This window comes from Nyctibius grandis, chromosome 4 (genome assembly GCF_013368605.1).
Source record: "Nyctibius grandis isolate bNycGra1 chromosome 4, bNycGra1.pri, whole genome shotgun sequence".
NCBI lineage: Eukaryota > Metazoa > Chordata > Aves > Nyctibiiformes > Nyctibiidae > Nyctibius > Nyctibius grandis.
This window is the reverse complement of record NC_090661.1, coordinates 2,157,694-2,183,294: the sequence shown is the minus strand read 5'-3', so window position 1 is coordinate 2,183,294 and position 25,601 is coordinate 2,157,694. Positions and strand designations below refer to the sequence as shown.

General features: G+C 39.2%; 1 protein-coding gene across 1 annotated transcript; it reads left to right on the top strand.

Annotated features, from left to right (window-relative positions):
• The first annotated feature begins 2,545 nt into the window (after positions 1 to 2,545).
• CAT (catalase) lies at positions 2,546 to 24,540 on the top strand. The gene is made up of 13 exons (XM_068398909.1): positions 2,546 to 2,804; positions 7,891 to 8,062; positions 8,983 to 9,093; positions 10,535 to 10,665; positions 11,589 to 11,693; positions 12,726 to 12,851; positions 14,212 to 14,403; positions 15,340 to 15,492; positions 16,660 to 16,798; positions 19,280 to 19,410; positions 20,042 to 20,149; positions 21,868 to 21,954; positions 22,405 to 24,540. The coding sequence occupies exons 1-13, from the start codon at positions 2,739 to 2,741 to the stop codon at positions 22,468 to 22,470; spliced, it is 1,587 nt and encodes a 528-aa protein (XP_068255010.1). The 5' UTR covers positions 2,546 to 2,738; the 3' UTR covers positions 22,471 to 24,540.
• The last annotated feature ends 1,061 nt before the right edge of the window (positions 24,541 to 25,601 follow it).

The following is a 25,601-nucleotide window of genomic DNA, read 5'->3' as shown; positions in this document are numbered from 1 at the left end:
GTATGTGTTTCACACTTACCTTAGCTTTTTATATGACCTTTCTTATCAAATGCAGTTGCTACAATGCAAGCAGTAAAGCTAAAGTGCAAACATTTTTGAAAATACATGCCAATACCTGCTCTCTCTTGGAACTTTTTTGCGTGTTTTCTTAGCCAATATTTACTCTCCTCTTGTTTTTTTAGGCACACATACACGTGTGTATATACACATACATCTTTTCCTCTACCATTACAGTTTTAATAAGGGTTTATGGGAAATGAAAGAGAAGCAGTTTTTGCAAGTTACTCTTACTTTGAAACAGATTTGTGACAAGCAAGTTTCTCTACACACATTTGTTGACAGAAAGTGTTAAACTTTAAAGGAAAAGCAAACAATAACTCTTCATGAAAATGCCCACACAACCCTCATTTTGCTGGTTAAGCAAACTGAAATATCAATTACTTGATTTAAAAAATGTGTGTATGCACCCGTAATATTAAGTCTATAGGACTTGTCAATCAGTCTTTTCTTATGAAAAGACCATTTTGTTATAGAACAGTCATCTTAAAACATAAAAGCTGTATGGAAGAACACCACAGAAGCCTGAATGAGTATCTGAAAAGATCATTAAATGTTCTCAGAAATGGCTGATGGTGAGGCCTACAAACAGTTTGCAGAATGGGAGCTGGCATCTTGAAAACAAAGTTCTCTGTGGGTTAAGACCTTGTTGTGAAGCTTGGATACTTTTTTCTCTGGCTGATACTATAGAGGGTTTCTTGCTCTGTACAAAGATTGCTTAGATCTTTGTGGATTTACTCCTGTTTAGTTTTACCAAGGATGATCTGAGTGCAGTGGAAGTCTGGTACATGGAAGTGATCAGTGGTTGCACAGAAGATGCAGTAGTGGGTGTAGTCTGATGATGTATATCTAGTATAAAAAAAATAGGAACATAGGTGATTAATCTTTCTTGCTCATCTTTATGATGTTGGTTATCATGTTGAGAAAGAAAAGATTATGAAACCTGGAGACATGAAAGAAATGTCCCAAATAAGGCTGAAGCAGAAAAAAGGGAGTTTGCTGTTCTCACCACTGAGGAAAAGGAGTACCATTAGTGATATTCCCTGTGTAGTGCAGACCTGAATTTAGGAGTTTTAGCCCTCTAATATATAATAACACATACAAGATAAAGCAACCATCTGATTGAAATAATGAGCTAGATTATTCTTTGTATCTGTTAAGTGAAAAAAATGTAGCCATAATCTTGCAAATAAGTATTTTTTCCCTGTTTCATTTCTTTCTGACAGGCTATGGGTAAACAGAGCTGCTCTGCTTCACTGTTGTAATATGTATTCTGTAAAGAACCATACTGGGATTCTTATCAAGAATGACGGCGAGGAGAAACCCAACCACCACCCACACAAAACTTGCTGACTCAGTTGCTTTTATGAACCACTGCTCCTGCAACCACATTTGGGTAATTTCTGTTTGTTTAGACAGGTCTCCTGTCTGCTATGATTACCCGCAATCATTATCATTAGGGAAGAGCTAATAAGGGGAAAGGTATATATATTTTAGTTTTCTAGCATGTATGGGTAGTCTTATCTACCTGTTTGGGCTCGGGAACCCCATACAGAAGTATGCGCCATGAAGTCCAAGTCCGCAGAGTTAAGTGGTAGATAGAGATCTTCATCCATCCTTCAAGCACCCAATGTCACACAACCTAATAGTTTAAGATAGATTATTCATGTTGCTGAAAGGTTTTGCCTCAAAAATAGGAAAAACAGCTGCCTGTTAACCACTTTTATCACAAATAGTACATCCCTCAGACACAAAGCCAGGAGACCTCCCCCAGTGTGATGAATGTTACGATACTGTAGCGCAGAAAACAGCACACAAAGTGCTTTAAAGGAGCACAACTACAGCTGCCTAACGGGAGAACTGTATTTACCTCATTATTTATAAGTATAACCCAGGGAGTTTTCTTATTTAATCAGAAGTGTGTTTTTTTAAGGTTACAAATTCAGGCCTCCAAAGAAATACTGTTTACAATTGGGCAGATATGAATTATGACCAATGTTAACGTGTACGTGCCTCATTTGAGGTACAGATACAAGAATGAACATTTAACTATGCACCTGGTCACTTTGATTTTTGCAATTTAAGACATTTTTTTCCCGCTGAAACAACCCCTGCCTCTGAAACTCCCCAAGTAATTGCAGTTTTCACAGTGCCCTCATCCTGTAATTTCCTACGCCACCGAGTAACTTCTCCTCAGTCAGCAGCTTTAGAAAATTCCGACATCTCAAAACTGCAAACACACACCAAAAATTAAGTTACTTACGCACATCTACATAGCTAATTACACACACAAACTCGAGTAACGAGGGAACGCTGCAACCCCGCACTGGCCTGTCGCCGGCCCCCTCAGGCTGAGGCGGCGGGAACACCCCCCTCACAGCGCCTGATTGACGCTCCTCTCACCCACTCACAGCTCGCGCTGCCCGCTGGGCGCGCGGCTATTGGCCGAGGAGGTAGCGGGGGGCGGGCGCAGCGCTGGGGTACAAGCCCTGGGTGCAGTAGCTCCCGCTACCTGCGGGTGCTGCAGGGCGCGGTGCAGCGGCGGTTCCCCGCGGGGTGCCCTCTTCGGCGCTGCCTCCTCGCTGGTAGCGAGCACAGCTCCGCCGCTGCCGCCCCCGCCCCGCGCTTGCTTCCCTCCGTAGCCGCCCTTCCTGCTCTCGGGGGTCGCTTGAGCTTGCAAAATGGCTGACGGCCGGGACGACGCCTCGGACCAGCTGAAGCAGTGGCAGAGCCAGCGGGGCTCGCAGGTACCCGCCAGGGCTGCCCGGGGTGGGCGTTGCGCTCCCCCGGGCGCACGGCGAGGCCTGAGGGACTGCGCCCCTCGGCACCCCGCTCGGCCCCGCTCGCTGGGCGGTAACGGTCTGGCCCGCTGTGAGGGGGACAGCGGAGGGGCGATGGACCCGCGGGCGGGGTTGGCCCCATTGCAGGGACCGAGGGGCGGGGGTGAGCGCCGGTGCTGGAGGGCGCAGAGCCCAGGGGGTTCCTCCAGCGTGGCGCCTGACCTGAGGGAAACCAGCTCGGGGGGAGCAGAGCGGGGGGGGCCGCGGCGCTCGGGTCATCCCTCGGCCCGTAACGGGGAGCGGTCGGCTTGGTGCCGTGCCCGGGAAAAGCGAAGGGGCTGGCGGCTGCCAGCTGGCCGGGCGCGACAAGGGCGGTCAGCGCTGCTGGCACGGCTGCTCGGCAGCCCTGCCCTGGCCGCAGCCTCTGCTTTCTGCGCCCAAGCCCGCAGGTCCTGGGGCAGAGGTGTTGTTTTTTTCGTCTGAAATCAGATATTCACCTTTTCAATTCTGTTATCACGTTGATAGAACGCAGTGAAAATGTAACTAGGGAGTAGTGTAAAAGATAAGGTACACTCAGCAGCATATGGAGACTTGTTTACCAGGTTGAAGTGGATTGGGGCAAGTGGCAGGCTGAAATCTAAGAACATGTGATCAACAGCATGGCACTCAGTCTTCTGAAGATGTAGAATATACCCCAAAATAGTTGGGTAAATGTGTAAATGCTGCAAGAGTTAATGTCCCTTCTTCTTCCTGAAATCACTGTGACAGTTTCTACTATGTATTTTCTGTCAGAAATGTGTGTTTGGCATTAAATACTGTTTCAGCTGGTTATACTAAGCAGCAGTCTCACAAGACACAAGTGGATGTGTCAGTTCACACTCTTTGTAGTTGTTAAGACATCTTGATTTTATTTTTTTCCTCTCGGTTCTAAAAGGTACTGGATGAAAACTGCTTTCCAGTGATGAATTGTGACTTTATCGTATTCTAGCATGTTTCATGTTTTTGTACCATGTGTAATAACTTTCATATGGATGTTGGCTTTTCTGTAATAAAGCAGTGTTTGAATACAGGCCAAGGTTAATTTGAAGATTGGGAGGCAACCCAAAGTCTGTGTTGCATAAGGAGTCATGAGACCTTAAGATAGAAAGTAGGGAGGACTTATTAGAATTTTAAAGTGACTTTTTATAAGCTGCAAAGTATCAGTAATGCCCGGAAGTATGTACTTTGATGTATGGTGTTTACAACAGCTGTGACTAAAATTCTCCTGGCTCTGTTTCCCTTCTTTCTATCATGGCAGGTTAGTGTTGTAATGAAATACACATGCAGATTCGACAGTTCTTATCTTTTAAGCTTTCGAGTGTATGCACCTCCCAACCATATGAAAATATAGACATTAAACAAACTCAAGTCCAAAAGTGGTAGGAGAATTCTTCTTAAAACTACTGTATTTTTTGGTCTTCACACTGATGGAACTTGTTTTGTGCACCCTGCATAACATTACCCTGAAACAAGTGACTATATCCTACCATTTAAAAAAAAAAAGTTTGTACTTAGTTTTTTTCTAAGAAAGTTGGAAAAACTTACTTTTTCTAACTTAGAAAAACCCTTTCAGAAAGTCTGCCTACACAAATGAGACTGTACAGCCACAAAGCTGTTAAATTTTTTGATAGGTTTAGCTTCAAAAAGTTGTGGTTTTAGCTACTACTTTTAGTAGTCTTAAATGTTAGTGTTATAGAAGTGGTTTTCAGACAAAAGTATAGCCTGTTGGTTTGAGAAGGGTTGTAGTACCTCTACAAACCTTTGTTCTTTGTCGCGTGCAGTTTACAAAGGTTTTTTCCACCCTTGAGGTGATCACACAGAAGGTATTATAAAGGCATAGGTGAATCAAAAGGACTCAAAAAGTCTCCTTAAGACTAAGATTTCACTTTTTTTTCCTTCTGTTTTTTACCAAGCTCTTGCAAGGACTTTGTAGAGGAGAAGGTCAGAGGTGTAGGCATATGCATTACAGTCCTACCATTGCATGGTTAAACCTACTGGGCTTCTCACAATTTGTGAAGAACTCTGGGATAAACAGGGCTCTAATTGAACGGAACTTTTGTGTTTCTCAATGAACTGAGCGAAACTTGGTTGCTGCTTCAAGATGAGAGAAGTATTAGTGACATCAAAAAGTTGCTGTATGGGCTGGAGGGGTCTTAAGAGCTATGTCTCATGTTAAGAGTTACCAGAATCCAGTCCCCAAGTTTGCTTTTCTTAGAATTACAGGAGTCAGAACTCATAAATGGTGCTGAAGCTGTACACAGGATTTTTGTGTAGCGGTGTCACAGGCTGCCTTAGTGTGGGGATGAAGTGGAAGTCTCCGTGTACGTAGAATGCATGCGAAGGATGGAAATGTGTGTAATGAATGATGACACAAGAAGGCTGGAGAGAGAAGTGCAGAAGCTTAGGAGGCTGTTGGTAGGATCTGTTCTTTTTCATCACGTTACGGGGAGCTTGTCTGTCTTAAGAGAGTACGACAGTGTCATCAAAACAAAAAAATCAATGAATTTATGATTAGGAAAACTAATACATTGGGTTTTATCTGTGAGAAACTTGAAACTTTTAATCAGCGAAACTAATGAAGATAAAAATACTGGCAGTGCTGGAAGCTGGATTAAAAAAAATAAAGTAGTTCTCCCTAAGCAAACTCTGAAAAAAATTTTGTGACTGAAGAGTTCAATTACAAATGTGATGTGGGAGCATTTTATATTCTCATCACCTGCAGACTGTACCATGTTCTAAGAAAGGGATCTTCAAAGCAGAGGCTTAGAATGGGTTTCAAAATGGGTAGCGTGTAGCTTCCATCCCTCAGTACAGAAAATATGTCAGGATGGTGAGCTAATATAATTGCATTAATTAGTGAACAAAATATAAGGTAGGAAGAATGTGATATGTAAGCAGTGGAAAGAATACTGAGAACAGTTCATACTCTTGCATATTTCCCTTGACAAACTATAGATAATGTTTTGATTTAAGCAGGTGTTCCTTTGACTTAAAATACTATAAATAAAGCTGAAGTGGTAACTTTCCTGTACATCATGTTCCTGTTTGTAACTGGATATATATTGTCTTTTTAAAATGTTTGTACAAATGTCAGTGTAGGTTAGGATTTCAGGCATCCTAAATTGAATTTATGCTTATAACTTTATGCTAATGAAGTGGTGAATGAAGAATAAAGAACCTAGGTGTTTTGGGAAATTGAGCCAGCTAGAGGAGTGTGTGTTGCATATTAGTAAGAACACATTGGAAATGCAGTTATCCTGTCAAATGTCTTTTATGTGGTTATTCATGTACCTGAGTCAAACAAAGGTGTATAGAACTTTCCCTGTATACTCTGCCTCACCCAGAACTCCGGGTGTAGATGTGAATAATTTTTCTTTCCCCTGCCTTTGTGGGTTGCCTCTTAGGGAAAAAAAACAAACCTGGAGACTAGTCCAGTTCAGCATATTCTTCCATGAAATACAGATGGGAATTTTGTCTGTTTACAGTAATTAAAATGCCTAAAGCAGAACTTAGATTGTCAGTATAAAAATTGGAACCCCATAAAGGTGCTGATGTGATAGTGAATGCTGCCTCATCAAGAGTTTTGACTTGATGCCTCATCAACCTTTTCCTTCTCTTCACCATCCCTTTTCATTTATAGAACTTTAGAAGAAGGAGAACTAGTCGGGAGGGGATGAGTGAATTTATTCGGGTGCATTTCCCATGGTTCAGGTGCGTGGATGCTACAGGCAGAAGAGGGTAAGATGGTATTGATAGAGAGCCTGTACAGATGTCCATCAGCTTAGTGCAACATGTACCTGGGGGTTTAGCATTAACTGGTCATCATCTGACTCGGATATTTGAGCTCACCCTGTTGCAAACTTTTTTCTTTTGTTTTTCCTTTTTTTTCCCTTTGTACTAACTTCTGTTCTGTTCTTCTAAGTCCTTTACAAGCATCCCCCTGGCTCCTAACAGGTAATAAATGTACTTCAGGAAAAACTGAAACCTGCGACCATTGGGTCTCTGGAGCTGATGTCCCTTTCTTGCTATGTTTTCTACAGTACCCAGTAAAGTAGGACTGTTGCCTTAGGGGAGCATACGACCCTATATGGGATGCAGACAAAGTCTTTTCTATGGCGATTTTTTTAAGAAAGTGGGAGTACAGTCAATTATAGTGCTACAGAGTTCCATCAGCTTTCTTGAAGTTGTCTTGGAGTGGCTGGTTTTTTTCAGGTACACAGGGTCACACCAACTGTGTAAGATGCTGCAGCTCTAAGCAGCCTCCAAGAATGGTTGACTTAAACTTGGTATGGAGGGGAAAAGGATGAGTATGGGCTGTCTTGGGCAATTTCTTTAAAGACAATAATGATGCTAGAAAAAAAAAAATGTTCTGGTTTGCTGTCCTTTTGATAGGACATTTATTGACAGTAGGGCTGCTTAGGGCTTTTGTTAATCTTAGGTCTTCCATGGTTCAAGAGTCTAGAATGATAATTCCTCAGGTGCTCTTGCTTATGTTATTTTCCATAGCTCTTCCAGACCAGTGGTAATCCTGGGTACCCCCTTTTAGTCTTTACGCTGTGTGACTATGGCTCTTTCCTTATGCCTTCATCCCTGACCTGACATTACCTTCTCTTCCTCTCCTTTCTCCCTTATTACTTTGCAGTAGCTGCTCCTTTTCTAGCTCGCTTTCTTCCCATCCTCTCCTGTTGAGGTGGGGGACAAATTGAACCTTAACTTGATTTTTCTTGAAGAAGATATAAAGTCTTAACAAGTTATATTTCTGAACCATGGAAGACTTTCTTGGGTTATACATGACTTGAACACCCCTTCTTAAATAGCCCCAAACATAGTAGTGTGAGGATGTAGTTAGACATCTATATTTTCTGTAACCAGTTCCAGAATCTTATGTAATTTTGCTATATACTTGTTAAGTCCCGTGACACGTAATGGTTGAACAGGCATGCGTATTGTGTGGCTTAAATATAGAGGGTGTTTAATTTCTGGTGATGTGACACTGCCTGTCTCTCGCTTTCAGAAACCAGATGTCTTGACCACCGGTGCTGGAAACCCAGTAGATGATAAGCTTAATATTCTGACGGTAGGGCCACGTGGACCTCTTCTTGTTCAAGATGTCTTTTTCACTGATGAGATGGCTCATTTTGACAGAGAGAGGATTCCTGAAAGAGTTGTGCATGCAAAAGGAGCAGGTATGTTTAAAAACACATGCTTTTGCTGTGTGGAGAACTAGCCTTTAAAAAGCTTTTGAGTTTACATGTAGATTGTGACAGATAAATTGCATCATATTATCTATAATTTAGTATTATAGGTTATAATATATAGTTATAGCCCTTAGATTTTTAATGTATTTGCTGTAATCTCTGCTTCCTCTATCTGTTCCCTCTGTATTACCCTGTTCCTATGGAAGAGAACACTTACCCATCTCTGTTTTAATGTCTGCTTGTATTTTATTTGATAGATTCTTGTCTTTGTCATCCAGTGTATCTGTCTGCCAAAGAAAGATGATGGTCTAATATTTAAATTAAAAATAAGAAAAACCCAGCTCATTTTAAAATTTGTTATTGATCTTTGTAGGGTAGAACTGGCAGCTCTGATTTTTATTACATATTGCCCTAGAAAAAGAAAATATGGCACTGAATTTTATTATAATGTGAATGTACATGAGGAAAAATGTCTCTGTGGGGGTGGGAAGAACTTTTTTGCTTCATCCAGCTTAAAGGTGGACCAAAAATTCTGCAACACATAGTAGGATTTAAGAAATACTTGTCTTGCTCTGAGATAAATATGCAAATCTTGGCAGAAGAGCATCCAAAAAGCTACTGTTATTTTGTGCAGTAGAAATGAGGTCTGTATTGCTGCTGGAAGCTGTTAACAGTCAGTTCAGGAGGGGAGAGTGAGCACCATGCAAATAGTAGTTTGTGTTAAGTAAATTTCATTTTGTGGATATTGAGTGTTTTAGTGCATAGATATGAACTCTGTTTAAACTGGTGTATTTCCATGTTTCCTTTTGACTTAAAGTTATATGTTGGACCATAATGGAATAATAGATAAGCTGTGAGTGGAAGGCAGGTATCTAGATGTGAGATTTTGAAATTACTTTTTTTTTCAGGAGCCTTTGGCTATTTTGAAGTCACTCATGATATTACTGACTATTGTAAGGCAAAAGTGTTTGAACACGTTGGCAAAAGAACTCCGATTGCTATACGTTTCTCCACTGTTGGTAAGGCTCTAAAGTTAGTGTGTATCATCTTACCTGTGTACCATTGTTACACCAATAGCAATGTGTGCATTGTGGAGCACTTAATGTACTTAAGGTAGTTTGAAATGCTTTCTGCCAACCAGTTCCTCTTCTGTGAATTTCATTTGAATTGTAAGACCTTAAGCAGCTTCTGCATCTTTCTGCTAGAGCTCTCTGTAGACACTTTTTCCTCTGGAATGTGAGAGAAAGGATAGTCTGAGCTATTTTTTTTCCTGACAGAAAGCTTGCTTTGTTTGTGGATGGATGGTAATCAACACTTGCATGCTGCAATTTAACACTTGAAAGTTAAATACCTACAATCTCTTATGCTGTAAGAGTGTTTTGGGGATGAATGCTGTAAAGTAAGTACGAGGCAAAGAAGAATAAACAGTCTTCCATAAATAAACTCTTATTTCTTGAAGAGCTGAATGCACAAACTAGCAAACTCTTAAATGATATTCGTTAAAACATGCATTATGATCAATGTCTTGTCTGATAGAAAAATGATCTTTGAAAATTTATGCGTTACTACTTTAATCAGTATTGAAATACTGATGAGGATTCAGTCCTGGAAGTAGTATGGGAGAGAAAGTAGTCCAACAAGGCTCAGGGAGCTGCTGATTTTGGCTTACTGGCTTTTCCCTGTCATCAAAAATTAAGGAGTCATGGAAATCTTCTATGAGGGAAAGACGTGCAGCTAAGTTTGATGTGTGGACTGCGTGCTGAAGTGGGTTGTTGCATCGCTGCCTTGCCTTTCCCTGCTCTGTTTGAACATGTTTCTTCCTAGCTGTTCTGTAGCACACAATTTTTTTAATGAGAGAATGAGCGTCCTTGTTATTTCATCATGATGTTTAGTGTTAGCTGTTCCTGAATACTTCTGGAACACTTTTGCTCAGGTATTGTGGTAGGCACTTTTGCTCTGGTGTAAAGTTACACATTGAAAGGACCATTTTGGATAAAGCAGGAGGGGAATTAAGAGGGTTGCAAGTCTTCTGTAATAAGTTCCCTTTTTGTTAGCACGCTATTTAGATTGCCACCTTCCAAATGAGAGCTTTCACACTGGCATTTGGTGCACAGAAACTAATGTCTTTTTAGCCAATTCAGCCTTATAAGCTGATGTTGTCTCTTTGAGTGATAATGCAAATTCCACTCTAAATTGGTTCAAGTGGATATACTTGGTTTTTCTTTCTTTTAACTGTGGCCCGAATGCTGGGGTGTGTGTCTGTTCACACTTTGGAAACTTCCAGCACCTGAAGTATTGTTGAAAATATGCCAAAAATTCCTTGGTATAGAAAAGACTTAAAATAATCAACCCCATCCTTTTAGGATTTTATGGCATATTCTCAAGTTCTTTTTTTTTATGCTTAAAATTTGTATGCATTTCCTGTCATAACACTTCTGCGTGTTCATGTGTTTCTTCAAGCTGGAGAATCTGGGTCAGCTGATACAGTTCGTGACCCTCGAGGCTTTGCAATGAAATTCTATACAGAAGAGGGTAACTGGGATCTTGTGGGAAATAATACTCCCATCTTCTTTATTCGGGATGCAATGTTGGTGAGTAAGCACAAACGATGAGGGTGCTTTGTGAAAGAGTCCAAAAGTTCGTTCACATCTTCTTGCTTCACTGAGAAGCAAAAGCTGCTGTTTTGACACACTTAAACTTTGTTGTTTGTTAGATGGTATGAGCATTTTTGACTTGAAAAGGTGTTATTTAAAAAAAAGAATTTTAAGAACTAATGCTTAATTACTTATGTGGTTTCATAGCACAAATAGCACACACATTTAGTTGTGTTTGCTAGTGCATACACCACAGCAGAATGGCCAGCAAGTAAGTACAGTATCATGTTTTCAACTTCAGATATGGTAGTTTCACTGGTGTTCAAATTAGCTGTTTTACTCTGTAGTCAGTTTTCTCATTCTGAGGCTATCTGTGGGGAGAAGACTTCGCTTTAAAAGCTTCTTGCAAAATCTTTTTATTAAATCTGTTTTTTTATTTTTGGTCTTTTAGTGTAAGTTTAACAGCACTTTGTAAGTAGAGGGGCTTTCCTTCAGTGGAGGAGTTCTGCACAGATATTTTATAATATCTCTGTATTAATTTACGAGTCAGATATTCAGTAAAGTTCAGATACACAAATTTGAAAAGATTTACCTTTCGCTTTGGTCACAAAATGAAAGCATTCTTTAGCTTTCAACAGCCTATTTATCCTAATTGTACATGTTTCACTTTACCCTAATTTTACTGGTCTGTGAGTGAATTTGGTTTCAGGAGGGGTATGACAATAGAAGATTTCTTCAGTGATCTTACAACTTTGTCTCATCTTTCAGTGTGCTGTTCCTTTCACAGTTAAGTGTATTGAAAAACTGTTTGTCTTGTTTTGTACCAGGAGTTGCTTAGTATACCCCATATCATTTGGAGGTATTACAGAACTTTTTTCTTTTTCCCTACTTCCTCCCTTCTCTACTTCTGGACAAATTAGTTTCCATCCTTCATCCATAGCCAAAAGAGAAACCCTCAGACTCATTTGAGGGATCCAGACATGATGTGGGACTTCTGGAGTCTTCGCCCTGAGTCTTTGCATCAAGTAAGGCTCTCCTTTGACTTTATTTTAAATGATTAAGAATTTCATGTCATGACAGCCTGTGTTTTTAACTAACTTTTCCATGTTTTATCTAGAAGTCTACATAATCTTCTAGGAACAGTAAAGGTGAAAGGCCTACAATAACTTTTAAGGCTATTAGTACGTGTATCTAGCCTTTTTTCTTTTAATGACTCCCTGAAATGGGTGGGATTCTTCTGTTTTCATAATCATATTTTGTATAGGGATGAAGGGGAAGTTGCTAAGTTTTCTAACACTAAAGCAGTGGAGACACAAACTATTAATGTTAGAGAACAGTAAAGTACTGGGAAAGTAATGCTATCGCATATAAGTTTATTTAAAGCTGTATATTGTGTAGCACATTAGATCAACTCCAAAAATGACTAGAATTCACAGTGCGTTCTAATTATTCTGAAATGTATTTATATCTAAGAATGTTATGCAAAAAAAGCTAATATAAAATGAAAAATGGAGTTGTATTTTTTTAAAGAAAATGGTTTTGTACAGAAGCCTTCCAGTAATTACTAATTGGAAAAAGTACCACAAGCATTGTTTGTGATCATAAACTTAAAGAAAAGCAGCATTTTCAATATGTTTGCATGATGGTGTGTTTACTGCTTGAAAACTTTGAAGTTGTTAAGGGCTTCTGTTTTCAGATATTGTCTTTAACATGGAAAAAAATCTTATTTATATTTGTAACTTAAATTATCCATGCTTAGCTGCTCTGTGCTTACAGGGGAAATCATAACATTATTAGTAGGTTAGTGTCTTGTACTTCACCGAATATTTCACGTGGGCGTAAAACTTGATGTAGGTTTAATTCACAGTTGTTCTTTGTGCAAAAACAAAGCAGTCTTATTTCATTAACACTCTTAAACTAGAAATTCCTCAAGGCATTCATAACGTTAAGATAGCTTCCAGTGACGCAGATTAATGCAATAAACGAACTTTGTCTCAAATGGTGGCTTTATCCTTGATCTGGTGAGTCCATTAATATTGTTTGATCCTTCTCTTTAGGTGTCTTTCTTGTTCAGTGATCGTGGCATTCCTGATGGTTATCGCCATATGAATGGATATGGATCACATACTTTTAAACTGGTTAATGCTAGTGGAAGAGCAGTTTATTGCAAATTCCATGCGAAGGTATCTTTTTTTTCCCCAGTTATCTATTGGAAGTATAAATCATATTGGATAAAAACAGTTTAAATAGATTGTCTAAAAATGTTCTGTGACTTTTCAAGTTTAATTTAGAAAAGGCATGTTAGTGCATAGACTCAATCAAAAAGGTGTGTGGGGTTTTTTATATCAGTTCCATGCCTTTAACAAATATGACAGGCATCATTGTTCTTGCTATGACACAGTAGGTATTTACTAGACTATAAAGAACTCTTCTTTGGGGAACTGTTTCTTGTTATTGGAGAACTCCATCTACTTGTGTGGTGAGCTCTGAGCATCTAGCTCAGCTTATTGCATTTCAGCCTCATGCCACTAGGGGTTTGGGTGTGAAGCTGTGCAAGAACTTCCTATCAGACTCCCTTGCTGTAATTCACTGCAGATGCAAGAATCCTCTAGCCCTTTGGAAATGTGTTTTATTCAGTGTGTGACATGTTCCTGTTTCATGTGCATGGCAACACAGTAGTTCAAATTCAACAGGTGCTTCTTCAGGTAAAAGTTCTCTCAGTCTGGATCTGGCTTTTTTTCCCCTTTATCTTCTGCATATGAGCTGTATTGATCTAGTATTTTGAAGATGGCCTCAACTGTATACTAAAATGTAAAAACTCTGTTTCCAAGAGCTCTGCAACTGAAGCTCACAGAACTTCCACGCTTTTGTGAGAAAGTCGGTAGCGTATCTTGCTTGAAAACAACTTCCCTTCAAGGTTTTAAAGGCCATGCATCTTCTTACCACTTTAGACTTTAGTGGAGGCTGGACTCATAAATTTGAAGCAAGACTTCAGAAATTGTTACGTTGAACTAAGAGGGATTGTATAGCAGCTTTTAGCCTTCAAGTTGTCAAAAGCTTATTAAAGTAAGATTTTTAGTTAGTGCTAAAGATATCACAGAAATAGGGGTGAGGGGTGGGAAATTGAGATTCATGTAGAATCCAGAACTTTCAGCCTGGAGGACTGCAACAATTTTATGACTTGATGTTGGCATATGATCTGTATGAAAAGGTGGGATGATGGGACAGTAAAGGAGCACTCCGTCCTGTAAGGGGAGAGGGGAAACCTCTTTACTTGATGTACTGCAGGTATCATACCTTCAAGACTGATGTCTTGCATTCTGGCATAGCCTTACATATTTATTTCACTTCTGTCAGAGAACTGATTTTCATCTGGAAGGCAGCTGTTGAATGTACTATTATTCTGAACTCAAGTTACTGGAGATTGGAACATGGACAATTGCAGTCTTGGATTATAAGTCTTGCTAAAGCACATTCTTAGTAATGATTTCTGTAATACTTTCTGCATGTTGTAACTGATGCTACTGCTTTTATTGCTTTTAGACTGACCAGGGCATCAAAAATCTTCCTGTTGAAGAAGCAGGAAGACTGGCTTCTACTGATCCTGATTATGGAATACGTGATCTTTACAATGCCATTGCCAAGGGCGACTATCCATCGTGGTCTTTCTACATTCAAGTTATGACGTTTGAAGAAGCAGAGAAGTTTCCATTTAATCCTTTTGATTTAACGAAGGTATCTCCGATACTGTTGTGAATGTTCAATTTCAGCTAGTTTAGGAAAGGTCATGAGATCAAAATGTAGCAAATGCCAGAACTGAGCTTATCTATAAAAAAAGTGTAATAGTTTCCATGGAGTAGCACTATTTTCTTACAGTCCCTGTCGATAAACTTAGTCAGTCCTTTTCATTCTTCCCTTCTATGTTTAAAGTGTACTTTTTACTGTATGGTCATGATGAGTCAGAAATTCTGGAGATGAAATGATATTGATGTTATATCTGATGTTACTCTTCATCAGTGAAATACAGATAGGGCTTGATTCCAGGCCTGTATATCACAACTGCACTGCGTTTCCGAAGCGTGATCTCAGATCATAGTCACACCCTGAGCTCACTAGTTTTAAGTGATGTTGATAATGTAGCTTCTGATTGTTGATCTGATTTTGTCAGACTTCCAATTGCTGTTCAAAGGAACAGCTTGTGGAAAGATACTGATGTAAACTTGTAATACTTTTTTTTGTCCTCCAATATTGCTCTCCTAAAATGGCTAAAGACTTTTGGACTTGGAAGTAAAGGCTAAGATGACAAAGAAAAAGCTAGTTAAGCTGATTGCATTTTGAAGTAGCTGAAAACAATCATGCTACCAGTTCCACCTACGATATTGCATTCCTAGGCAGTTTTTCAGGTGCCTGTGGGCATTTCATTTACGTAGTCAAGCGCTGAGATTATGCAGGGGTGATGAAGTAAGTTGCATTAGTACTCTGTATTCATTGCAAAAGACTTCATAAAATAAGACGTTTCTCGAAACGTTTATTAGTGGAAAAATAAATTTCTTCAGTAATGTATTTTTCTCAATCAAGACTTAAATCAGGCAAATGCTGCCTAGTAATTATTTAAGCTGCATAATACTATAATAGTGTTGATTTTAATGTATGTGTGCTATGTCTTAACAGATTTGGCCGCATGGTGACTACCCTCTCATCCCTGTGGGAAAGCTTGTCTTGAACAGGAATCCTGTCAATTACTTTGCAGAAGTAGAGCAGATGGCGTATGATCCTAGCAACATGCCGCCTGGCATTGAACCTAGCCCTGATAAAATGCTGCAGGTAAACTACAATGCACATAAGATTTTACCTGAAGAGCATTACGTTTGCTTTGCTGTTTCTGAAAGCATCCTTATCCCTGTTTGTGTAGCAGAAGGAAACCTGACAGGTGGAAAGCAACTGATTATTTTTTTTTTTTGGTGGTGGTTTTTTAATGGTCACTATGTGATGTGCTCATCCAAAATTTAAATATCAAGAGAATGGGAAAGAACTAAAGAAATAGAAAATCCAGAATTTAGAGGGCATCTGCAACAACTATCAAAGTTAATGGGGAAATCTGTCAGTCTGGCAACAAGTATGGAATAAAACCATAGCTGCAATACATATTTATTTATGTGTTTGCAGTATATCTTAGAATTGTAAACTCTTATGAGGGTGAGAGGTGGACTTCACAGGCTCTAAAATGCAGATATAACTAATCCCTGATACAAACCACAAGACTATTCTTCAGAAGTAGTATCAGATTTCTTACAGGTCAAAATATCTGGTAAGACTGGCTGCAGTAGACTATACTGTCTGCAGAGTCATGGATGTTTGCATGTTATGCTTTCTCAGATTAAAACTAGATTGTTGTTTCAAATGATATCCATGGAAACAAGAAGATATTTTGACAGTTTTAACTGGATAAACTCTTGAACTATCATGCAGTTCTTTTGTTTTGCCTTTCTTTGCTCCCCCAAACTGCATGGTCGGAATCAGTCTGTCTTCTTGGCATCCAGGTGTCACTAGAGCTGCATCAGACACAGTTCAGTAAATAAATAAGGGACTACCATGTTTCAGATGTAATCAGTTTGTAAATTGAAGGTTGAAAATAAGTAGGAGAATATTATATTATTCCTTAGTAACATTCAGCACTGTTATAGTCACTTTTATCTCTACATGTGTAACTCTTTTCCTGCTTCAGAATAGGTTTAGCATTCTGAAATTGGTAGGAAATACCCAAGTTGCATAAATGAAACTTAACCTGCCATTCTTCACTGGTATTCCAGCAAAGTTAGTTTGTGGCTGAGTGTCACCTTGGACATAATTTGAAGTACGTCAGGAATACACATGCAAAGGAAAGAGTCCTCTCACTTTTACTATTTAATGTATAGTGCTTTGAATTGGCATATACCACTTAAGTGATCTCTTTTGGCAAGTGGTAGTTAATGTTTGTGATAAATGTTTTAGGGTCGTCTTTTTTCGTATCCTGACACTCACAGACACCGTCTGGGAGCTAACTACCTACAAATTCCTGTGAACTGCCCCTTCAGAACTCGTGTGGCCAATTACCAGAGGGATGGACCAATGTGTGTTTCTGACAACCAAGGTAGTAATGAAAATGTCTTTAAATTTAATGATACTTATGCATGTAGTGCAGAATTCTTTTCTGTTCACAGGGGATTTAAGATACTTGCTAAACAGTTGGGTTTTGGATATTACTAACTTATACTGTAAGAAACGGTATTTTTTCTCCTCAACTATGCAGTATCTCTTGTGACTTTTTTCCCCCAACTCGAACATAGCTGTGTAACTTCCTGAGCTTTAGACTTCCCAGTCTGTCTGTTTTTTTCCTTTTGTGTGAAAACTGTTCTTTACCTCTCATAATCTTTGTCAACCTTTCCATATACCACTAGGTCCTTTTAGAGATTAGTTGGCCTCGCCTGCAGTTGTTACTGATCCACCATATGCTCTTTTCTGTAGAGTGCCCTAAATTTGTCCATGTGCCCTTCCTAATACTCTTTAACTCAGTGCTCACCAGCAATCAGAAGGTAATTTACTTCAGACTGTCCAAATGAATTCAAAATCTGTTTTGTGGTAGGTAATGACATATCTTAGAACCCATGATTGTGCATGTATAAAGTTGCATGCATTTCTGTTTCCCATGTGAATTACATGGCAAGTAAAATTATTTTCAGCAAAGCAATTTTCATCCACTGTTTTGGTATCAGGAGATTGTGTCAGTATAAATAGCTAGGTTTGATTTTGCCTAAATTAAAGTTTGCAGAGGCTAAGCTGTCAATTCATTATTTGCTCCCTTTTTGAGTAACTGAGTATGTTGAATAGTGCTAGTCCTCACACAGATCCTTGAGGAGGACCTACCTGATTAATTCTTACTACAAAAAGTGGACCTTTATTCCTGTTTCTTTTGTTCTTGATATGATGCTAATTGACAAGATACTGACTTTTATCCTGTTATCTCCTGTTTGAGGGATCTTGTTGAAAGCATTGTTAAATCTGAGTATGTTGTATTGCTTTCATCACTTTTATTTGTTTATCCACTTTATGACTCTTGTCAGTCTTGTACAAGTATTGAGAATCAAAACTTTGCTGTAAAACAGAAGCTTGCTTGTGAAGATTACACAATGTGTTATCTACATCTTAAAAAAGACTTTAAAAGAAGCATATGAGTGTTCCTTATACAACTTCAGCCTTGTTTAAAATAGTTGATAGTCTCTTAACTGAGTGTTTTTCAGTTCTATGTATGTAACTTCCACTTGCTACAAATAGAGACTCATTTTTAATTTTGTAAACAGTGGCTGGGGTAAAAAAGGGGGTTTCTTGGCTCCTGAAAAGTAGAATGTTTGTCATCTTTACATACTTGTTTAGGATGGGTGTATATCTCTTCTATTAATCCAGGAAAGGAGACTTTGTTTGGATGTTTGGACAGGGGGTGGGGGGTTTGTTTAAAAGTGTAAAAACCAAGGGAAGCTTAAGATGTGTTTGAAAACTTATAAAGCAGCCTTTGAGAGAAAAGGGGGTTTGCAGGAGAACACCCCCAGTCAAATGAATTCAGTAATGTCCCTAGTTTATATTCGTTTAAAGACTTCTAGAAACATGCTTGTTAAAGGGGACTTAATTGAAAAAGTTCTAAAATACTAATTATTTAAAATGAAATACGTCAGAGAAATGGTTTCACAGAAGTTAATTACTACGTCTTTGTTTCTACTTCTGGGCAAAAATCTATTCTAAAAATAATAGAGATGGCCTAAATGTCTTTGAGAAACCTCTATTGGCATTTTTTAAATTTAAAGACTGACTTCCATAAACTCAGTCCACTTTGTAAAACTTCTTTGCTTTCTGATTTCCAAGAGATTGCGAAAGGCAAGAGTGTAAGTGCCAAGAGCAGAGCTTTAGCTTTGCCTCTATTCAGCAGGTTGTGTTCTGTCAGCATTTGCCCCATAGTGACTGTTTCACACCAGAGAGTAAACAAGGATGTACTTAAGCTATGCCTCGTGCCAAAAACATTGCCTTCCTCTGGGCTATGTATTCTAATACTTGCTGAGGGAGGAAAGGGAAGTATTTGTAAAAGGAGAACTTGAAAACAGCTGCTTCTGTCCAAGAACAGATAAGTTTATTTTTACGCAGTTCTGTAAGTTCATTGTGTTTTAAAATAAACCCTCTACATAGTTAAGATTAGTAGTACTTCAAATATGTAGATGAAAGTGTATCTTTTTGCTGTCTTGGACTAAAACTTTGACATCAATGACTTCGTCTACTCAAATTGTCTGAGCAGTGTTGTTGTGAGAGTGGCCAGCCCTTCTTATTTCTGAAACAAATCAATTTTTCCCCCCCCCAAAAAGCTATTGAAATTCTGTTTATAAGAAGTGCTTTTAAGTCCTGGCTTGAAGACACGGCTCCTGGTGTTCAGCTGTATGTTGACAGAAAAATACTGACAACTGTTTTTAATAAAGTGAATCATCATTATGTAATTGATTTAGGTTCTTCTAGGCAAAGAACACTTTGCCTTCTGAGAGAGCTGGCATCTGATTGTTTTGTTTTTTTTGGGGATGATGTTGTTTGTCTTCAGGTGGTGCCCCAAACTATTATCCAAATAGTTTTACTGGTCCAGAAGATCAGCCCATGGTAAAGGCGAGCCGCATGTATGTTTCAGGAGATGTGCAGCGCTTCAATAGTGCAAATGAAGATAATGTGACTCAGGTATGATATATGAAAAGGCTTTATATTGCTTGTTACATAAGATGAGTTTATAGGATAAGTCTAGAGAATATTAATAACGATCATTCAAACTTGTCTCCTCTCTGAAATGTCTGGACTAACCTGAAGTTCAGCTCTCGTGAGAGCTTGGAAGATCTCCGTACAGCTTAATTTCATGCATAAGTGGATTTTTGCTGACGGGACAGTCAGTGAATTCTCACAGACCTTTGCCATCCATATTCTGAGCACAGATAGCTAGAGGTTGTGACTTTGTCTTCTTGTGATTAGTGCCTGCAGATAAGCAAACATTACATGCATGTAATGCCATGATCATCAGTTCCTGAATTGGACCCCAACAGCAATATTTGTTTTCATGAACTCAATAAGCAACAGTTATTTCAAGCTGGATGTAGAAAGAGTTTTTAGCAGGTTTGCCAAAAAAAAACCACCACAAATTGGTTGCCTTTTGAGTTTAAGTATTTTGAGTATTTTAAGTGTTGCTTGACTCGTAAGTGAAAGCTATTATTTTTCAGTAATAATGAATCCTAAAAGTCCAGTAACTAGTATTGGCTGCTACAAGTAGAATGACTTGCTTTGGGGAATTTCAAAGTAAAAATTTGTTTCTAATCATAAGGTGCGAGAATTCTATACCAAAGTGCTGAAGGAGGATGAACGCCAAAGGCTGTGTAAAAATATCGCTGATCATCTTAAAGATGCGCAACTCTTCATTCAGAAGAGAGCTGTAAGTGCCCTATTTCATTTTTAGCCTTTGTTCTTTATTCCAGGTTTTCTTGCAGTCTAGTAACTCTGTCAAAATGACAATGTGCTTATGAAAGAAAGATCAGAAATTCTTCTATGAGAAGGCAACTTCTAGGTTTTTTTATGTAGGAATTGTCAATACTTTTTATGTAGGAATTTGGACTCTTCGATGGGTTAAAAACTGGCTGGATGGCCAAGCCCAGAGAGTGGTGGTGAATGGGGCAAAGTCCAACTGGCGGCCGGTCACTAGCGGTGTTCCCCAGAGCTCAGTTCTGGGGCCGGTGCTGTTCAATATCTTTATAGATGATCTAGACGTAGGGTTTGAGTGCACCCTCAGCAAATTTGCAGATGACACCAAGCTGGGTGGGAGTGGCGATCTGCTGGAGGGTAGGAAGGGTCTGCAGAGGGATCTAGACATGTTGGATAGATGGACCGAGACCAACGGCGTGAGGTTCAACAAGAACAAGTGCCGGGTCTTACACTTGGGCCACAACAACCCCGTGCAGCGCTACAGGCTGGGGGAAGAGTGGTTAGAAAGCGGCCCGGCGGAAAGAGAGCTGGGGGTGCTGATTGACAGCCGGCTAAACATGAGCCAGCAGTGTGCCCAGGTGGCCAAGAAGGCCAATGGCATCCTGGCCTCTATTAGGAATAGTGTAGCCAGCCGGTCTAGGGAAGTGATCGTCCCTCTGTACTCGGCACTGGTGAGGCCCCACCTTGAATCCTGTGTCCAGTTCTGGGCCTCGCACTTCAAGAGAGATGTTGAGGTGTTGGAGCGAGTGCAGAGGAGGGCGACCAAGCTGGGGAAGGGTCTGGAGGGTCTGACCTACGAGGAACGGCTGAGGGAGCTGGGGGTGTTTAGCGTGGAGAAGAGGAGGCTCAGAGGTGACCTTAGTGCAGTCTACAGCTACCTGAAGGAGGTTGTAGTGAAGTGGGAGCCAGCCTCTTCTCCCAGGCAACTAGCAATAGGACAAGAGGACACAGCCTTAAGCTTGGCCAGGGGAGGTTCAGGTTGGACATTAGGAAGCATTTCTTCTCAGCAAGGGTCATTAGCCATTGGAAGGGGCTGCCCAGGGAGGTGGTGGAGTCACCATCTCTGGATGTGTTTAAGAAAAGACTAGACATGGCACTTGGTGCCATGGTCTAGTTGCCATGGTGGTGTCAGGGCAATGGTTGGACTCGATGATCCCTGAGGTCTCTTCCAACCTGGTTGATTCTGTGATTCTGTGAATACAGAACACTTAAATATGTGTGTATTTACATAATATAGCATAAATAATGTATAACATGTTAAAGTAACTTTTCCCCAATGGGAAGAATGGGATTGATGTTGAACATCAAGGATGTCTTTGTGTTTAACTTGGTGTTTCAAAAATCGGGTGACTGCCAGTGTAACGTTTTACTCTAAATAAGGAGAAGGCAGTGAGGATCAGGGAGGGATTAGATCTATATCCTTTCCAGTGGAACTTTTGCTTAAATCAGGAAAGAGCTCTATGTGAGATAATAGAAATAGTGTTTGAAGATGTTCATAGCTCCTTTCTGGCTGGTCAGAATTAAACTTTTAGAGAAGAGTTTTCATCCTCCTTTTCTTCCTTATGATATGTACTGCTTGTAGACCACAGAGCAGAAAATGTGTTAAAAGAATACATTTGAAGTGGAGGAAAAAAATTCTTGTTGCCTTTTCTGTTCTGTCTTCCTGTTTAGGTGAAAAACTTCACTGATGTTCACCCTGACTATGGTGCCCGTGTTCAGGCTTTGCTGGACAAATACAATGCTGACAGTGGAAAAAATGTATGTTAATGACTTCTGTAGTTGAACTTTGGCTGTGAATTATCTTAGCTGCTTTTGTAAATCCAACAAAGTGAGAAATTGCTCTTGATTCCCATTTGGTTTAAATGGCAGAAGTCAGTGCATGTAGAATTACAAAATGAGGAAACATCACTCTAATTACATTTAATTAAATGTTGATTAACCAATGAGGTACAATTACTTTGTTTCAGCTGAGTTTCTGTAAGGCTTCTGGAAGATAACTGTGCACGATATGCAATGTGTTCAGGTTGATTCTTCAGACCAAATGATAACCTGCTTTTCGTAGTGGTTGTGAAATATTTCCACAAGCCTTTCCTGAGCTCAGTGCTTGCTACATAGATTTGCTTCAAGTACTTGTTTTTTTTTTCCTGAAGTTCCACTAACTACTTTTAATGGAACTTGCTCTGAATATTTCTTTTGTATTATTTTTAGGATGTAATTAGGACATATACACAGTCCACATCTCATGTGTCTGCCAAAGAAAGATGCAACTTGTAAAGCGAGCTGCAGGGATTTACTCTGAATTTTCCGTCCTTACAACTGCAGGAACAACCTGTTGAAGATGTTAATGAATGTAGCCGACTTCCGCACAAATACAGAAGTGTTTTACAGGCTTGATTTATTAAGCTTTCAAGTGCCTGTATCTGTATTGAAAACCAGGTAACACAAAGCTAACAATCCTAGTGCCTTTCAACACTAGTGCTTTACTGCTTGTTAACAACATATGGTGTTTTTAAGGAAAGCCATGATTAAAAATTGTCTTCATTTCTAGAAGCAAATATAAGTTCAATCAAAATACTGTTTAATTTTTTTATTGTAAAACTTTCCTGGCTAAATCACACAATAGAACTTTTATAATGATAATGTGATTATCCTTATGGATAAACTTGTTCATGTTAAAATTGACATTGCTCAATATTTCTAGTAAAATAGTTATCTGTAGATATTTGTAGACACTTCCTTTCAATTTCATTTTTGGCCTTCCAGAAGTAAAATGATATGCAGTAGTTAGAGTAAAATGTTGGTTATGTCTCGTTCCTTATGATCAAGATGAAGCTAACTAGAAAGTTTAATCTGAATGTGTGTAAATTTTATTCCCATTATATATTTTAAGATAACCTTTGCTTACTAATGCTAGGCTGGGATATAACTGACCTAAGGGACATAGGAAAGGATATTTTTTTATTACATACACTTTACAACTAAATTAATTACATCTTGCAGTTCTTTGGCAGGGGGAAATTGTTCTATCCTGATTTTAGGCATGTTGCAATATTGCCTACTATTTGCAATTTAGTTAATCAGTGCAAAAGATTTTGGAACCCTTTGGATTGAAAAGTGTTCCCTATTATTTCTTAGATCCAAAGGAGTTTCTTTAGCTTAGTAATATTTTTGCATCTTCAGTCTTGGAGTATAATCTTTAATCAGGTCTTATTAATTGGCACAAAATGAGAGTGTTTATATTTGAGAACTTAGAGCAATAGTTAAATGATAATTATGGAATTCTGGACACTACCTTGGTTGAATCTGAGTAGTGGTCACCTAAGAAAGCACGTTGTCAGCATCTGAGTGCTTTACTATACAAGCATACAACAAACCCAAGGCTTAAACTACTGTTTTATAAGGGCCAAAATACCACCTAGTATTTTTTTCTTAGGTAATTATTGGGAAAGTGTTACCCAGTCATGGGGTAATTAGTGTCCAAGCTGACTGTTGGAGTTTTGAATAAAAAAATCTATTATACCTGTTGCACATTGAAGTTAGTCCTAATAGACCAGAATTGTTTCAGAAGTGTGCTCAGTAGGATCAGGTGATTCACCATGCATCTAAAGTCCTGGCAAGTTATAAGTACTCTGCCTGTTACTTCTTCCTCTTCCCTTGCCAAAGAGAAAGATCAGTGTATGTGTGTAATTAGTCCAGATCCTAGTTGCACAGCATTACCCCTCATTTGAAATACCTGCTCTCCTTGTTTGCCTGCTGATACTGCCTCCTTAGCATTTGGATTGGAAACAGCATGAATGATGATACAAAGGATTTCAGAGCCCAGCTACTAGCTCTTAACTCAAGCGAATGTTATACAAATTTCAAATCAGAGCAGTTTTTTTTTTTCAATATTTGGTGCATTTGTGGGTCTGTGCTTGAATTGTATTTGGAATTGGGAGTACTTCCTGAGCTGGCATTTAAGTGTGAATTGGCATTTCCAAGAAGTGATGGCAGATAGATAAAAAAGAGTAGATACTAAGTGCTGTTCCATTAAATTGTAGTAAGCTACTTCTACAACTCATTTATCTACTAACCTATTGTGAAAAATTAGCAGTGATATAGGTGCAGTAAAACAATAGGAATGGAAGCCTACTCTGGTTTGGGATTCAGTTGGATTTTTACCTGATCAGGCAGGTGGGAGCTGGAAGAGCTACATGAATGGATAGGAATATTTCTTGCTGGAACATAGAATCCTAATGAGTTTTGAAAAAGAATAAGCAAGGCTTAATGTTTAATTTTGGTTGTCTGCTAAATGAATTATATTGTCTTCCTCTTCTATTCCTGAAATAAAACTGAATTTCAAAATCTCTTGGCAACATGTTGTCTGTTTTCTGTGCGAATATTTTCAAATAATTCCATTTTAGTCTAGGAAGTTCATACCTTCATCTGTTTTTGGGAGATTGTGCAGAAGTGGTTGAAGTTCTGGGTAATCGGTATCTATTTCAGAACTTAGTTATTTGGCCTGGGCAGGTCCTGACTGCCAACAAAAGCCTTGGACTGAAGGCTGATGCTTGGAATTCATGTGTAGGGGCCAAGCACTAAATTCTGCTCTGCTCTGATATGTGAAATTACTTGTTAGGGACCTTCTCTTTAATTTCCTAAGCCTTCAGAAAAGGGAATGCTGCTCACATCTGTGGTACAGCAGTGCCTATGATTGTCCCATTCCTTTGGTGCACACAAAGTTGCTGTCCTGCTTTAATGTGGGTTTTGTTGATGATGACTTACTTAAGCCTCTATTTGCTGGAGAACCTTTTGTTACTTTTGATCTAAAAACTTTGGTGGTCATTTATGGCATTGTTAGAAGGTTATCTCGTTTTTCATCACAGTTCACTCAAATTTTTAGTGAAGGACAGTTCTTAATAGTTTAACAGAGTATGTAGAGTTGAAATATAGCACTTGAAGTGTCTCAAAGCTACCATACAGCCTTTCAGAAAGCTGTCAGTACAGAGATTCATTCTACCATCTGTATTACCCGAATGTTCAGTTCTGCTTTTCTTATTGCAGTCACTTTTTTCATAAATTCCTACTTTTTCTTTCACAGGTGAGAAACCGTGTGCCTCATGCCTCATTGTACATTGTAGGGTAACCTTTACAAAACAGTGGATAAATACATCTACTGACCGTGTGGTGGAATGGGCACTGGGACATGACCTTGTGGAGGTTTTAGTAGAGTATTTAACATGGACAGCTATGCTATTAACTTTGTCCAGGTGGCCTTTGTCTGACCATGCCCATAAATGATTATCACTAATCAATTCTACTGTGATTTATACTAGTTTAGAGTAGAGATTAGGCTAAAACTTGAATGGTGTCAAGTCAGAAAAGAAAACCAAGCACTAGGGAATGAGGAAGAGAGAAGAAACATC